At 32.8% G+C, this 18,621-nt stretch overlaps 1 protein-coding gene across 4 annotated transcripts in view; it reads right to left on the reverse strand.

The window, feature by feature from the left end:
• Positions 1–1,434: 1,434 nt before the first annotated feature.
• Positions 1,435–18,621, reverse strand: part of LOC143230104 (F-box only protein 25-like) — a 72,012-nt gene continuing 54,825 nt past the window's right edge. For 3 of the 4 annotated variants that reach the window (XM_076463153.1, XM_076463154.1, XM_076463156.1), the window contains 3 exons: positions 15,475–15,746; positions 14,636–14,708; positions 1,435–4,457 (listed from right to left, as the gene is read on the reverse strand). In XM_076463153.1, the coding sequence (XP_076319268.1) occupies positions 4,359–4,457; positions 14,636–14,708; positions 15,475–15,746 (444 nt within the window). In that variant the 3' untranslated portion in view covers positions 1,435–4,358. Of the gene's footprint in view, positions 4,458–5,754; positions 5,823–14,635; positions 14,709–15,474; positions 15,747–18,621 lie in introns of all 4 variants that reach the window. The other variant, XM_076463155.1, reaches the window with a different exon arrangement.

Below are 18,621 nucleotides of genomic sequence, written 5' to 3' on the forward strand. Positions count from 1 at the left end.
AAACGAGGTGACTTTATTGGCTACCTCCATAAGACTGATAAAATTTGTAATAACAAAGAAATGTGGGAGGAGGCTGGGGAAAACCTGACGACTATTTTATGACGAAATGACCATTCACAGGAATTTATACAAGATATAATAAATTTTGATAGATAAACAAAATATAGACATGTTCTTTCGAACCGCATAAATAAAGAAAAAAAACATTTAAAACCAGGTGCTTCCACATACAAGTAATAGAATAACCATGAAAGTAAACATACTATCAAACTTATCTATTAAAATAGTACAAAAGCTAGACATCTACCCTACATAGTTAATAACAAGGAAGCAACGCGATGTATTAAAACACAACTGTTAAACTACTAAATGTAGACTACATGAAAGTGTGTGTGTGTGAAAACCTTGTGGTGCATGTTCTAGTCCGTATGTAGGGAAGACCCGAACATCATAGAATATCTCAATATGTGCGTGTCATTCAAAACCTCAGTACAAACAACGGTTTTGCAGAACATTATGATAAAGAACATGGCATACCAGGAACAGATAATAAAGGTCATAATTTTCTGAACAGAAAAATTACAGAATCCGTTTTAATGAATGCAGATAAGCCTAAATTGAACAAATACAAAAGTTAGCCTTTAGTACATAGATTTTAATGGCATTTTAAATATTTTAAAATGTTGAACTTTGACTATACAGACTTAAAACAATGTTTCTGAACGTATATACATTCAAGTGTTATATGTGTGTATTGATATAACACGATGGAAACATACACGAGAGCTATCTGCAACAGTCGCCCCTAATGTAGAGTGAAAAACTAGAGGTGCTACTGTTTTATCAATAAATAGTGAGATTGACCCTTACAACGACCCTACGGCTGAAAGGGCATGTTTGGTATGACGGGGATTCGAACCCACGACCCTCATACCGTGTTTCTCCGATAATAAGACCTACCCAAAAAATAAGACCTAGTGTGATTTTTGGGGATAGTTTTAATATAAGCCCTACCCTTAAAATAAGCCATAGTTAAGAGTGGCAGGAAGAGGAAAGAAATAAAAAAAATAATTTATTAATTAGTTTAATAGTTAGTTAATTAGTTTGTTTAAGTATTAATCAGTTAGTTTAATAGTTTAACAATAGTTTATTTTAAATGGTTAGTTTAATAGTTTTACTTTGTAACTTCATTTTTTTTTAATATATCAAAATAAGACATCCCCCGAAAATAAGCCCTAGTGTCATATTTTGGAGTGAAAATTAATATAAGCCCTGTCTTATTTTCGGAGAAACACGGTATTACCAAGCGAGCGCCTTAACCACCCGGCCAATTTTATAAGTTAATAGCGAAATATTAAGCTAACAAAATTACAGTCCAGAGATATAGACCATGATTTTATTTATATAAAGATGATGACAAACTCTGCACCCACATAAAACATAAATGTGTCTGCATTACAAACTTTATTGAACCACAATTCTTTCCACAGAATACAGAAATTGTCAAAAATAACATCAAAATACAATCTAACCCACCAGTTAAAAGGTCATTACAGATAAATATATACACCAAGTCAAGAATGAAACAAAGATTTTATTTTCACGTAGTTAAAACCAAAATGTCACACCACTTATGGACCTGAACATCTAATATAACATCAATTATAATCTAATATAACCTTCAGTTTACAAAGCTTAATACAAACATAACCGACGATTCAGTTAATTATACACAATACTCTCGGTTTAAATACTTTCTTTTGCACATTTTTAAAATTTATTACATGGACTTAATTTATGATGGTAGTTAATTTTAAAATTTATTTTCTAAGTGAACTGTCTAGGCAACTGTGAAAGATTAATTTGTTGAAAACTAACCACTATTTCATGATATAAACTTAAAGCTGTAGAAGGGAACATGTCTTCCCACACGACAGGAAAATATGTAAGCCTTAGAACACAGTTTTATTATGTTATAAAACTTTTCATATAATTATACAGTGAAAACAATGAACTAATAGTTAGAAATATAGTAAATAACTTCACACAGACAGCTGCACATTCTATATCAAAAACTAGTAGAATAAAGTACTAGATACTGGTAGCGAAATGGAACACTCACAACATGACAAAATAAAGTACTAGATACTGGTAGCTGAATGGAACACTCACAACATGACAAAATAAAGTACTAGATACTGGTAGCTGAATGGAACACTCACAACATGACAAAATAAAGTACTAGATACTGGTAGCTGAATGGAACACTCACAACATGACAAAATAAAGTACTAGATACTGGTAGCTGAATGGAACACTCACAACATGACAAAATAAAGTACTAGATACTGGTAGCTGAATGGAACACTCACAACATGACAAAATAAAGTACTAGATACTGGTAGCTAAATGGAACACTCACAACTTGACAAAATAAAGTACCAGATACTGGTAGCTGAATGGAACACTCACAACATGACAAAATAAAGTACTAGATACTGGTAGCTGAATGGAACACTCACAACATGACAAAATAAAGTACTAGATACTGGTAGCTGAATGGAACACTCACAACATGATAAAATAAAGCACTAGATACTGGTAGCTAAATGAAACACTCACAACTTGACAAAATAAAGCACTAGATACTGGTAGCTGAATGGAACACTCACAACATGACAAAATAAAGTACTAGATACTGGTAGCTGAATGGAACACTCACAACATGACAAAATAAAGTACTAGATACTGGTAGCTGAATGGAACACTCACAACATGACAAAATAAAGTACTAGATACTGGTAGCTGAATGGAACACTCACAACATGACAAAATAAAAGTACTAGATACTGGTAGCTGAATGGAACACTCACAACATGACAAAATAAAGTACTAGATACTGGTAGCTGAATGGAACACTCACAACTTGAGGACGACATTTCAAACTATTTTTAGTTATTCAGTTCTATAATACAAGAGTCCCAAAACAAGTTTGTAACAGGGATTTATTTTGTTTACACTAAAAGATTGTCATAACACGACCCAAAGTTTCATCTCACTTAGAACACACAGAGTTTGGATATTACTTGTTAACATCTCAATTATTTTGTGTTTCTTTTAACAGCTATTTTCGTTTCTCTCGTTTAAACGAAAATAACTAAACTTGATAATGTTCTTAAGAAAAAGTGCTGATAATGAAAATAATAAACACTGGTATACAAATCAATACATTTTTGAAGTGCTAGTTTGAAAACTATGTTCACAGGCAAATATGTACAAACAAGAACTCCTGTTTTATATTAAAGACAAAAGAAAATCACATTTGTTTAAAGCATATTGACTTATGATTAGTTAAATGATCAACTAATATAACGGTGTGATTTTAACATAGAACTCAGGTTGTTTATTGGGGTGTTAATTGTATAAAAGGTATCTAGCTGTACGTTATCAATATTCATGGAACCTATACCATATGATGTGACTTATAACACACAAATCAGATTGTTTATTGGGATGTTAACTGTAGAAAGGGTATCCTAGTTGAAGACAGCTAGCATTTTTGAAATCTGATGAGCCAGTTATAAGTTCCCTATTTATTTTTGTGAATATTACAAGGGTTATTTGAACAACTGCTTTCCTAGAAATGAAACATTTAAAATATTTTGTTCTGGATGTGATATTAAAATTGGACTCTGGGCATAGAAGTATTTTGTGAGTCATTAAATATAACACTACATACTGAAAAAATATCAAAACCAAAACTTCACGTATTTCAATGGACAAAATGTTACATGTTTGTTTTGTGTTTGGGAATAAGGAGAAGCAAGATTTGGAGATTTAAAACCTGGATTATCATCCTATACAACTGTTTAGTGCTCATCATCCTATACAACTGTTTAGCAAAAGTAGCTCCCAGGAACAATGAAAATATAATACATATTTTTTTATAGATGTAACAAAATATCTCCTCAGATTTATTATTCTGTATATAAATAAATGTTTCCTTCAGTTGTGAACTGTTTGTACAAACAAGAAAATTTACTTTGATATAATAGATAAACATGAACATCTACAAAGTTTATTAACCATTTGTATAGTTTAACTTATGGAACTTCACCCTAGTAAACCTTGATAAATTTTAAATGTGAAAAGCTAAAGTTTCTTTCCTTCACAGACAAGCAATCTTTCATCAAATAAAATACAAAGAAATTATCCCTTCTCATAGCTGGTAGCTATAATTCCCAGGGGACACTCAAGTCTATCCTGCAGTCCACCAGAAGAGAAAGTGAAGTAGGGAGTGCATTTCAATCACAGGCTACATCACATTAAGAGGGCTAACAGAAGGTTCGGCTGTGATGTCACAGAGAAAAGAATTTGAGAAAAGCCTGAGGCTGCACTGGAATACACTTTTCATTTAGCTGCTGTTGTGATGCATGAATGCAGGGGTGTCCAGAAGACTGCAAAGTAATTTTAAAAAATAAGGTAAAACACAGAAGCAATAATTTGTAGAACACACAGAAGTACAACCCAATCACATGTACAAACCAACTCAAATTTAGTCCATATAATTATGATTAAGACAAAACATAAAGGACTTGATTGGTGGCTTACATAACATTAACTCCTAAATTTAGGCTTGACTCATCAATTGAAGTACTTTAATAAAGTGACAGCAATTATATATATACATACTGGAGTATTATGACTCAAGCATCACAACATTCAATAATTTACAGAACACTACAATGCAAAACTTACTTCCATCAGTCCATTTGTTCAACACTAGAAAACTCAAGTCTGTATTAACATAAAATTCTGAAACATGCTTATATCTTTCACAGCCCAGATCCAAACCTGAAACCCACAGATACTAAGATATAAATAGTTTTAACAGAATTACACTGTGAGAAACTGGAACATTTATAATAAATTTAGTGTCAAATTTTTATTAGAGAAGTAATATTAATCATATGTCAGTAACATAGCATAAACAAATAACTTATAATTCCAATTTCAATATTATACAAGTTGTAATTTCTCAGTTTCTATCTTCACCATCATGTAATTTATTTGTGCATCAAATTGCACATTTTAGGGTTTTTCCTCTAATTTTGTTCTTCCAAGGCTTGTACAAATTAATTATACTGTAGGTTATTGCTAAGATAATTTAAATTTTCCTCTACACTTATTGCTTTACTGAGATATAACTAAAAGCTTTGTATGTTCACCTGTTTCTCAGATCAAGTGAACAGTGTAATGCCTCATGCTGTGATTATCTGTTTTATTGTTAAGAAGAGCAAGGTTACAGTTCTATGCAGAAAAATATAAAAAGGTCTAAACTATGTATACTAGTAACTCCACAGTCAATAGTGAAGAGAAAAGAACTGTATTAGTCACTTTACTTCATATTTTTCAACCATTCTTTTCATTACAGTTAGATTTTGTTAAAAAAAATAACTGATATTTGGTTAGGAGGTTCCACAGATTATAAAAGTGAAAACATTTTGATTGGTTGGTTGGTTGATTTAGTGTTTTATGGTACAAAGCAGCTAGGTTATCTGCCAAATGTCTGGCACAAAGGTAAAATTAAATTTAGTAAAATTCATAAAAAGGAAATTAAGGTAAAACAAAACAAAGTTTAAAATAAATAAATAGCATAAAACCAATGTTTACATATAGTCTACAACATCAAGTCTACAGTAATTCAACTTGTAAAGGACTTTCTGTAGCATAACTGTAATTATCATAACTCACCAGGAAGACTAACAGGTACGTACAAAACCACTGCCAGTCACCTGAAGTTGGCCTTTCCAGTCCTGGTTCTGAGTTATTTGATGTTATGGCCATTTTCAAAAAGTAAAGTAATAAAAAGATTTTAAAAGACATGTAGCAAAATTATAATAATAACTCACCAGGATGACTAACAGGTAGTTCAAACAGCAGTGTTAGTCACCTGAAATTGGCCTTTCTAGTCCTGGTTTCAATTATCTAATGTTATGGCCAGTTTCTAATTTCAAATCGAACTAGATGAACTGTGATTTTTAAAAGGGAACCACATTAAAAAAGGTCTAATGAATAAATTAAAAAACCTAAATGGCATTAAAAAGATTAATGGCTTTTAAAAAACTAAAAACACTACCAAGGTGGACAGTGTCACCATCACTGGTAACACTGTCTAATGTTACGGACAAACCTTGGGACAGGACATGTTTAAAATGGTGCTATTGTTGAGAGTTGTAACGACGACAAGTAAAATGTGGCTTATTGTGATCTGAGTGTTACACAGACTACACACTGGTGCATCAGCTCCAGGTAAAAGAAAACTCTGAGTTAAAAAACTGCGACCAATGGGTAGTTTAGTTAGAACAACTTCCTCCTTCCGATCCTTACGGAAGCAAGACGGCCAAAGTCCAATATATGGTTTTATTTGAAAAAGCTTGTTGTCCCATTGCTCACTCCAAGTTTACTGCCAGCTGGCACAGAGCTGAGCCTTAAATACAGGACCGTAGTCCATGTACAGAATAGGCACAGTGGTGATAGTGCTAGAACAGATAGATTTAGTTGTAATGTTAGTGAGCTCTTTCCTGTGAATACCAACGTGGCCCGGTATCCAGAAAAGCTGGATAGAAATAGATGTTAAAGATAAATGGGCCAGTCAGTTTTGAATATTGGATAAAACGGCATGTGAACCAACATGAAGAGATTCCAGAGCCAATAGAGAACAAAGCAAGTAAGTATAAATAGTGCAGTTTGAGTACTGCTTAGGTTCAATATGATCCAGGGCAAGAGAAATGGCATACAGTTCAGCAGTGAACACAGAAACTGCAGAGGGTTTCTTAATGCAACCACCAAACCACAACAAACCATGGCAGAGCCCACACAGTCACCTGATTTTGAACCATCTGTATAAATAGGAATGGAAAGATTGTTCAGAAGATGTTCAAAAAATAACAGAAAGTATTTCCAATCAGGAGTGTCTACTTTCCTGAAATGACTTAAAGACAAGTCACAAATGCAGACTGTAAGATGCATGGTGGGATGGGTTGACCAATGCATACAGCAATGTTATCCAAGGACAGACCCAATTCACTCAACTGCACCTGGATATGAAGGTCAAAGGGAGCAATGACAGATCATCTGTTCTGGGAAAATGTGGCTCACTGAGGAAGGAAAACACAACCCAGGTGGGATGCTTTGGTAAGGAACAAAGTTTCGAAGCATATAGTAAAGACAGTTGCAAATGGAGAAGGTTTCATGAGACTCTATGTATAAGCTCTGAACTAGGGAAGTGCAGAAAGCCCCAGTGCAGAGCTGATGGTCTGGCAGAGCCATAGACCAGTAATCCATAGTCGAGTATTGATCGAATCAAAGCACGATAGATATATCTTTAGCATAGAGCATCGACCCACTCCCCAAATGGTGGAAGAGAGGACACGGAAGATGTTTAGTGCTCTTGTCCATTTGACCCACAGTTGCTTGATGTGTGGTATAAAGGTCAGCTTATGGTCTAAGCCCCAAGAACTTTGTCTCAGGGACCACAAGCAGCACAACTTCACTGATACGGAGTTCAGGAACAAGGTGAATACCCAGTTGGCAGCAAAAGTGCATGCAAACGGTCTTAGAGAGAGAATAGCTAAAGCCGTTTGCTGGGTCCACTTTAGTAAATGATTCAGGGTAGTCTGTAGCTGCTGCTGAGAGGGAGTTGTTCAGTGATGCCATTAATTTTTATGCTGAAAAGTGTGACATTCAGAACACAGCCCTGAGGGGCTCCAAGTTCCTGTAGAAAAGAACAGGAAAGTGTCGAACCCACATGAACTTAGAATCTCCTGTCCATTAAAAAAATTTTAATAAAATGGGCAAATGGCCATTTAGCCCATATATACAGAGGTCTCACAAAATACCATACCTCCATGTTGTATCATAAGCCTTCTCAATGTCAAAGAATATTAATACAAGATGTTATCATTTGAGAAAGGTTTCTCTGATTGATGTTTTCAAGTCGAAAAAAGTGGTCCACAGTGGGGTGCTGTCATCGAAACCCATACTGTGTGGGCGAGAGGAGGTTGTTTGATTCGAGCAACCACACAAGACGAGCATTAACCATCCTCTCTAAGGTCTTACAGAGACCGCTCATCAAAGCAATTAAATGGTAGTTGAAAGGAATCTTAGAGAAAGGTAGGACAACAGCCTGGTGCCAGGCATCAGGAAGAACATTCTCATATCAGATCTGGTTAAAAACAATCAGAAGAAGAGCAAGAGAAGCAGGAGATACATGGAACAACATGTCAGAGTATATATCATCAGGTCCAACCGATGTACTGCGAGACTGATGAAGGACCAGTTTCAGTTCCACCAGTGTAAAGGGACAATTATAGTTATAGAGAAAATCAGCTCGAAAGGAAAAAGGTGATTGCCCTGCCCGAGTTTTAATGGCTAAGAAGGTGGAAAAAGAATCAGAAGTGCTAGATACTCAGTAAAAGCTTTAACCTAGAGTATCAGCAATGCTCTGGGTATCAGCTACTTCCTGGCCATCAGAGAGAAAGATTGAGAGGGGACAGAATTATTTTGCCCACTGACCTTTTGAATCTTGTCCCATATGACTTTGGAACTGGTAGTAGAAGATATGCCAGTTGTGAACTTAATCCAAGATTCCTTCTGGCTTTGATGTTTTACCTACCAAGCATGTGCACGGGGGTCCACTGGAAAGCAATGTGGTTCGAGAATATGGGATACCTATGTAAAATATCCCAGGCCTGTTTTTGATAAGTAATGTTATGAATAATTTGTAAATGCTGCACCTCTTTTCCTTCCAACCATTCAGGGCAAGAATGAAATTAGGATGGGTGAGAGTCTTTACAATGGACACAATGAGGGTGTTTCACAATCATAGGCATCATGGTCCTTGCCACTGCAAGGAGCACACATCAAGGAACCACAACAATGTTTTTGAGTGACCAAACCCTTGACACTGAGGGTTTGGAATGTATTGCCATACTCTGCAATTTAGATAACCTGCCTTGATGGTAGCAGGCAGACATGGTGATGTAAATGTTAGAATGAGGACATTGGTCAGCACCATAATTCCATCTTTGCGAGTGGATATACACCTCACTGCAGAAACTCCTTGGGTTGGAGATTCTTACTGGTTTCCCCACTCTAGAATGTTTTTCAAATCCCTCTCAACAATAACTCCTCGTGACAAATTCAAAGTAGCATGAGGTGTAACTTCAACAGGTATATCCCAAATTGCCTTTGAATGCAAGAGGAGTTCACTGTGTTGAGATGTGGATGTTTCCACCAATATGTCACCAGATCAAAGCTCCTTTACTGACTTTGGAGAGCCAGCAAGTCCCTCTAGTTCCTTCTGAATGAAAAAGGGAGACATTTGCTCTAAAGGTTTGTCTGAAAGTGAATACAATATAAGAAATTGAGGTACAACAGGTGGTTAGATGGTGAGGATTGCTGCTCAGAATCTTCAAGACGTGGTCATTTACCTATAGACTGTTTTTTCACTATTTAATTAAGATTTTTCAATGGAGTATCCATAATAAATAGAGGGAAATTTCGGTGCCTACTGACCCCACCCACCACAGAGGGGATGCACTACAATGACAAACAAGGACACTGCAGCAATGCCAGGGATTTATGAGCACTATACCCAAATACCAGCATCGGATATAATGTCCACAACACTTGTTGAGAACATCCAACACTGGTACTTGGTTGACCCTAGCCCAAGTGGACCAGCCAATTGACCCAAGGGTCCACCCCAAGGCTGCCCATCTACAGGAATTCAAGGCCAAAGTGGTGTGTTCGGGTTTGACTCCTAAACCACCAGGATCCTCTCCTCCCCTCCACAGGTTGCTACACACGGCAAACATGTGGGTGGATATTTAGATCCCAAAGGAGGTAAACTGAAACATCAGAACCTTCCCCTGGGAGCTCCCCTCACCACGTACAGGAATCCAGACAGAGAAGAAAACATTTTGAATGAAAAGTATTTTTCTTCCTGTCATTACATTCACCTTTCACACAATTTCAATGACTCAGTAAATGTTCTAGCAAATCAATACTAGAAATATTTTATAGAAAAATCTAATTTTTTGTGTATAACATTTATATAAATTTAGTAAAAGACACAAATTTTGTGAACTCACACAAAGTAAATTCTGAATTACAGCAATCAATAATTCTCCAGTACAGACTGTCCAGTGGACCAAAACTGTGTACTTAGAATTAAACTCTGCTGAAAAAGTTAAAGATATTTAATGTATTAGCTATACTAATAAAACAGCCTGTAGGTGTCAGCACTATAGCTCTAAGAGGAAATAACCTTGAGCCCTGAAACTTTGCTTGAATATTAAAGAGATTCTGATACAAAACAATTTGTTCCTATTTCTACCAGTAATGTAAAACAATAAGTTTTGTAATAATAATAACAGTGTGTTAACATTTGTATTATTGGAACAAATTGTTTTGTTGTATCTATTTCTACCAGTATTGTAAAACAATAAGTTTTGTAATAATAATAACAGTGTGTTAACATTTGTATTATTGGAACAAATTGTTTTGTTGTATCTATTTCTACCAGTAATGTAAAACAACAAGTTTTGTAATAATAATAACAGTGTGTTAACATTTGTATTATTGGAACAAATTGTTTTGTTGTATCTATTTCTACCAGTAATGTAAAACAATAAGTTTTGTAATAATAATAACAGTGTGTTAACATTTAACATTGTATTATTGGAACAAATTGTTTTGTTGTATCTATTTCTACCAGTAATGTAAAACAATAAGTTTTGTAATAATAATAACAGTGTGTTAACATTTAACATTGTATTATTGGAACAAATTGTTTTGTTGTATCTATTTCTACCAGTAATGTAAAACAATAAGTTTTGTAATAATAATAACAGTGTGTTAACATTTAACATTGTATTATTGGAACAAATTGTTTTGTTGTATCTATTTCTACCAGTAATGTAAAACAATAAGTTTTGTAATAATAATAACAGTGTGTTAACATTTGTATTATTGGAACAAATTGTTTTGTTGTATCTATTTCTACCAGTAATGTAAAACAATAAGTTTTGTAATAATAATAACAGTGTGTTAACATTTGTATTATTGGAACAAATTGTTTTGTTGTATCTATTTCTACCAGTAATGTAAAATAATAAGTTTTGTAATAATAATAACAGTGTGTTAACATTTGTATTATTGGAACAAATTGTTTTGTTGTATCTATTTCTACCAGTAATGTAAAATAATAAGTTTTATAATAATAATAACAGTGTGTTAACATTTGTATTATTGGAACAAATTGTTTTGTTGTATCTATTTCTACCAGTAATGTAAAACAATAAGTTTTGTAATAATAATAACAGTGTGTTAACATTTGTATTATTGGAACAAATTGTTTTGTTGTATCTATTTCTACCAGTAATGTAAAACAATAAGTTTTGTAATAATAATAACAGTGTGTTAACATTTGTATTATTGGAACAAATTGTTTTGTTGTATCTATTTCTACCAGTAATGTAAAACAATAAGTTTTGTAATAATAATAACAGTGTGTTAACATTTGTATTATTGGAACAAATTGTTTTGTTGTATCTATTTCTACCAGTAATGTAAAACAATAAGTTTTGTAATAATAATAACAGTGTGTTAACATTTGTATTATTGGAACAAATTGTTTTGTTGTATCTATTTCTACCAGTAATGTAAAATAATAAGTTTTATAATAATAATAACAGTGTGTTAACATTTGTATTATTGGAACAAATTGTTTTGTTGTATCTATTTCTACCAGTAATGTAAAATAATAAGTTTTGTAATAATAATAACAGTGTGTTAACATTTGTATTATTGGAACAAATTGTTTTGTTGTATCTATTTCTACTAGTAATGTAAAACAATAAGTTTTGCAATAACAGATATAAATAAAAACATGCACAAAAGTGTTATAATTCATATTATTAGCAGAAATGATTATACTTAAATGTTTATTTCTACTTCTGATTTTAAATTGATAAAATCTTTGAAATAAAAGTCGTTATTACCTCTGTAGAGAAAAAACAAATTTAACCTCATTTAAAAACAAACAAACGAAGAAGAAACAAATAATTCAGAACTTTTTTCAATCATTTTTGAATGAGCAGTGAGATTCACCAGAAAGTAATGGGGAAAAACTCATATTCAGGAAGAATCTCTCTAAAGGTAAGCAATATTACCCATCATGCACAAGTATCTCCTAATAAAAATACTGTGTTTGTGTAAGTTTGTCTTTAATTTTAAATTAAAAAGTAAATTTTTTAGATTGCTCAGAGAGTGACTTAGGGCTAAAGAAGTGGATAGGTTTTGTTCTGTATAGGTATTTTAAAAACCTGTTGTTGCATAACAGTTTTGTAATGGCAGGTTTTAAACAATCTTGGAATGAAAGTGTTACAATTCATATGATTGGTGGAAATGATTAGAGATAATTGTCTGTCTGTTTGTTTGTATGTAAAACATATTTTCAAAACACAGGAACAATAACTCAAAGTTATTGGCCTCAACCTGTAAAGTCCACGTTTTTTTTTTGTGTCCAACTCTATGTTGGACTAGGTTGGAAATGGCACAAACTTAATCATCTTGCTATCAAATAAAAATCCATGTAGCAGTCTTATCATGAAGCTACTCTACATGGATTTAATTTTAAAAAAAAGTAAAAGGGTGTAATAAAGGGTGATTTGAATTTCTCAGTGTAATGATACAGTATTACAATGAAGAGAAATAATTTTATTTAACGATTACTGTTGGTGTACCTAAAACGTCAGGGTTTGAGACTGAATCACACAAGTAATACCTGGTGAAATAAAGTATGCACATACACAGAGTTTATTAGTAAAGGGAAATATACTCTTCCACTCATGTAATTTCACATTCACAAAATGCTTGAAAACAGTAAGTCTTTCTTTTTAGTATTAGTACACATAAAAAGTGAAGTTTTGATCCTTTCTGTTTAAAAATATCTAAACATCAGCCCTTTGTTCACGTAATACCTGGGCAATGCTGTGTAAGAACAGTTATTATGAAACAGCTTTCATTATGTTATTGTTTTTTTTTCTTATAAATGCAATAAAAAATACTATGCACATCTTTGATTACTTACAGCCTAAGTAAATTTGATGCTTTTGTTAGATATTCACAACCGACTATTTTTATACGCATGACAAGCTTTATCAGATGAGAACAGGTGTACCACTGTTTTTATATGTACGTAACTATCTGCCAATATAAGATTTTGTTAAATCCAATACTTTACAGATGCATTACTTTTTTAGATTTATTTAATACCCTGTTTAATTTCTGTAAAAGTTACCTACAGTTTCTTACTAGTACACTTTTAAAAATGGTCAGTCAACTAAATAGGCTAACACCACTACAAAAGACTGACTTTCAGTTTAGTTTTAATATTAGTGACCTTTTTCTTTTCTTAAACTGGACCATAAACTGCACATCCAGTTAAATAGGAATGTTAATTGAAAAATATAAACCATAAATATTATCTAGTTTACAGGCAAAACTGCACATCCAGTTAACTAGGAGTGTTAATTGAAAAATATAAACCATAAATATTATCTAGTTTACAGGCATTTCCTATAGTCATATCAAAACTAAGACTAAACAATCCATTAACTGTTCAACTAAATACAGCATGAAGCTTTAGGTTTGCATTTTTGCATAATCAACTTTGTTGAAAGAGAGTCCCTAATCTAAAATTCATAAATATATTTAATCTATACTATAAAGCAAGTTGCTCTGTATGTTTGTGATAAACATTGTCCAATTTCCTTACTTACAATTAACTTGAAACATAAATTTTAGAAAAACTACTTAAGGGTACCTACTAAACTAATTTATTACAATATTGAAACATAAATTTTAGAAAAATTACTTAAGGGTACCTACTAAACTAATTTATTACAATATTGAAACATAAATTTTAGAAAAACTACTTAAGGGTACCTACTAAACTAATTTATTACAATATTGAAACATAAATTTTAGAAAATTACTTAAGGGTACCTACTAAACTAATTTATTACAATATTGAAACATAAATTTTAGAAAACTACTTAAGGGTACCTACTAAACTAATTTATTACAATATTGAAACATAAATTTTAGAAAAATTACTTAAGGGTACCTACTAAACTAATTTATTACAATATTGAAACATAAATTTTAGAAAAACTACTTAAGGGTACCTACTAAACTAATTTATTACAATATTGAAACATAAATTTTAGAAAAATTACTTAAGGGTACCTACTAAACTAATTTATTACAATATTGAAACATAAATTTTAGAAAAACTACTTAAGGGTACCTACTAAACTAATTTATTACAATATTGAAACATAAATTTTAGAAAAACTACTTAAGGGTACCTACTAAACTAATTTATTACAATATTGAAACATAAATTTTAGAAAAACTACTTAAGGGTACCTACTAAACTAATTTATTACAATATTGAAACATAAATTTTAGAAAAACTACTTAAGGGTACCTACTAAACTAATTTATTACAATATAGCAACTATTCTTCTAGTTTACATGTAAAAACAGCCAATAAACTCACCTTCCAAAACAGACAGCGACAATGTCGACACAGAAAGAGACAATCAGCATATTCCTCCTTCAAACCAAAGACTCTGAAATTATAGGTAAATAAGTACAGAGTTTATGTTGTAAGAAACATAAGCAATGTGTGTGTGTGTGTGTGTGTGTGTGTTTACACTACTACTTAGAAATGATGCTGCAATAAATGTATGTAGGCAATACAAGTAACAACTTTGTTGTACTATTAAAGTAAATGCTAAATATTTCTTTTTGCTACCATGTAGACCAGCATCAAGAATATCACTTGTTATCAATGACAACAGGTTAAGTCAAACGAAAAATAATACTTACCATTATGTTATTGGGTGTTCTTCAAAATGGTGTATACAGTATTATAAAGCTACAGTTCTTTTAGACAAGCAAAAATATTGCTACAAGAGTATCTGACAGGAAATTACTGTCAAAGTCTTGTATGAGAAGCAGAAATATTGCTACTAACATTCTTGAGAAGACATAACTGTCTACAAACTTTGGAAAACAAGAATAAATACTACTGTCAATATATTCTGAGGACTTTTTACATACATTTATAATTTAGAGAATCTGGGTAATAAACGTATACAAATGTACTAAGTTGCACAGAATAACAGCATTTATTTTTTTCATTATTTATCACTAAACTCACACTTCTAGTATTACCAAATACTTTAGTTGTTCATCAGGATACATGCATATAATGCCAATTACAGATACATAACATTGAGAATATAAACTACAAACATTTGAAATCACCAAGTTTTTCTAATGTTTTTATTGATGAAGTTCAAAGTTTCTTAAAACAATTTTATAAAACCTTACTTTCGTAATCGATGAAACACTTCTTGCCAGTCAACTCTCACTGGTCGTTCCGATTTAGTTTTATAAGATTCAGTAGCATGACGAACCTGCTGTCGAGTGAAGTGAAAATAGCACAGTTGACGCCAGATATGTTGCTCATTGATCAAAGCCTCCATTACATCATAAGCTTGTCCTGAACTAATAAGGTCTCGGTAGTCACAAAGACGAAGTAGGATCTCTCGAATCAGTTCAGCAGGCAGGTGCGTTAGCTTTGGGCTGCCATCATCTTTGGGCTGTAAAAGTTAATGTTATTTCCATCATTATGACAGTCTAATAAATATCCACCTAACTGATAACAAACTCAACCAACCTAGCAAATAATTCAGTAAATCCTGGATATCATTTTCAAAGCAATCAAATAAGAAAGTTGATCAGGTTTCTAAAAGAGTGAAACTCCAGACACATTGATAGTACATTAGTCCTACTATCAAGAAGATTCAAGATCATTTTATAACACTACCTACTTAGGACTTCCATGAAGATAACACATTAACCCTAGAATGCCAGTGTGGTTACTTTAGTACACAGGTTTAACTTGTACAAGTCATAGTGATCCCACGCTGATGTTCTTGTGTTAAAAGGTGAAATACAAGATAAAAACTGGTTAGTAATTATAATCTAGTTATTAAAAACAAATAGTAACTAATTAATAATTACCTTTAAATCATCATATAAGCTATTAACCATGTCAACAAATGGTATCCAATTGTCACAATCTCACCTTTAGTACTTGAAAATGTTATTTATTTCAAAGAAATATATAATATTATATTTTGTTGGATGTAATCTTTGAACGTACTTGCATATTCAAGCTCTCTGAAGGAATTTCAATTTTAAAGTATCTCTGCAGTAAATGTAAGTAAGTTTTGCAATGGGCTATTATGGTCAAAAATAATATTTATTACAATTCTAAGTAAATCTGACAACCAGAATGGAATTTTCTACAACATTATAACAAAACGTGGCCATTAGTATAGAATTTTGCCATTAAGAAAACTTGACAACTGGGACAAGATTTTATACATTAAGAAAACTTGACAATTAGGACAGGGTTTTATACATTAACAAAACGTGATCACTGTGGTGGGATTTTGTGCAGTCCAAGTGGTTCTGAAAGTTTTATATTACATAACATTTGGCTTTTGGTAAAACAGTTCTTTTATACTAATATAATAATCCTACAAAATTTCTAGCTCCATTTCTCTTCAACATCAATGATATTTTATAATAAAAATGTAAACATTGACAACTTCTTTAATAAACATTCTTCAGGTAATACACTACTCCAAGTGTTCTTACATTACCATCAGTTAAAATAATGTTTCCACCAAGTTAACTTGGAAAATGTTTATCATTTTATTTTAACACAGAATATTGACCAACATGGCATATTTAACAATTCCTGAAACAAACAACTGGAACCATTTGTCTCTCACAAAAAAAAAACAACCTAAATTTCAGTTGTTACAGTTCTAATAAACATATTAGCAGATGGATTATGTCATTGTAAGAATTTTTGGAACATTACACTATGTAACACAAATTTTGTTCCTGGATATTATGTGTTATTTCTTAATTGCTTACGTTGTAAAAGTACAGAAAATAGTCATTATTCCCTTCAAACTTTGCTTTTGTGACCTAGATAATGAAATTTACCTATTTTCTATGTAAAAATGGACAAATTTGCACATTTTCTTTTACATAAGGTCTGAGTAAAACAACATATGAAATCAAGATATACATGTATTTATACTAAAGTTATACAAAAGTGTTTAGAAATGAGTAGTTTCTCAAGATTTGCAACTGTAATGTAAATCGCTTTCACATATCAGTCCCCAAATATAGTCTCCCATCATGTTTTTATTATACGCTCCTTGGTAGCAGCATTCAATGTCCAACATATCTTAGTCGAAGTGCTCGCTTTGCTCCTCTGGGTATGCTCCCATGTTATCCTTGAATTTATCAAAATGAGCATCAAGTATATGGACTTTTAGCAACATCCTGCAACCCATACTGCCAGAGTTCTTCACCTCCCAGCCCCACTCAACATACATCAAGGCTTCTAGCAAGGGGAAGAGATGGATACTTATTCCCATTATGAGGCAGCACAGCTTTGAGGCTTCTGAACAAGCCATCAATGAAGAGGTGCCACTCGTTCAGGTTACAGGCAATTCCAATTGCCTCATACAAACTGGATATATAGTGACAGAAGCAGAGCCCACCTTGATGAATGAAAATGTTGGTGATGCTTCCTCTTAGATGCAACTTGCACACTTTCATCTAACAAATCATATTCCTTGAGCCTAGATGTCAAAAGCTCAACATTCGACTTTGTTAGACCAAGAACTCTGATCAAGTCATTGAGGTCTCTTTGGTTGGGGTAGTTTGGGTTTCTCTCTACCTCCTCTTCTGATTTGCTGCTCTCTTCTGAGGATGGCTGCTTTCTCTCTGGCAGAGTGGGTACAGTAAGCTCAGGGCAGTGTGACACTGGGACGATGGATGATGGAAGGTCTGGATACATGATAGCAGGTGCATTCTTGCCAGCCCAATGTTTGGAAGGGTTCACCATGCAAAAGTAGCAATTGTTTGAGTGGTCAGTAGGTTCATGCCAAATTCTTGGAATAATGAACTTCATGGCTCTCTTTTCCCCTCTTATCATCCTGTAAAAGAGCAAAATAAAATTGTTATGAAGAATAAATTTATTTCATCCACAACTAATGTGTAAGAGGTTCATGCAAAATATTTTATATGTGATATTTTTTCCATACTATTGGAAATTTAAAAAATAATTAAAAGATATTTAAATTTTAAAAGGTCTAAAATTTGTATAGTATAAAATCTTACTATTCAAACAAGCAAAAATTGTCCATTTTACCTTCTAGAGTTTTTTAGCAGTGCTGAGGTGCCCAGGATTCATCTCGATCCCCGACACGCATGCTGAAATCCACCTTGTAGGCTTCACACATTTTAGCAGATGCTGTCATAGAATACTTTTTCTCTCTTGTATTGATAAATTGCCTAAATACGTAGCAGAATCCATCTGGAGAATGCTTGCAACTTCTTGCTGCCATCTCTGATAAAATCAGATAGGTCTATGTGTTCACTCAG

Source organism: Tachypleus tridentatus, chromosome 10 (genome assembly GCF_004210375.1).
Source record: "Tachypleus tridentatus isolate NWPU-2018 chromosome 10, ASM421037v1, whole genome shotgun sequence".
In the NCBI taxonomy this organism is placed as follows: Eukaryota; Metazoa; Arthropoda; class Merostomata; order Xiphosura; family Limulidae; genus Tachypleus; species Tachypleus tridentatus.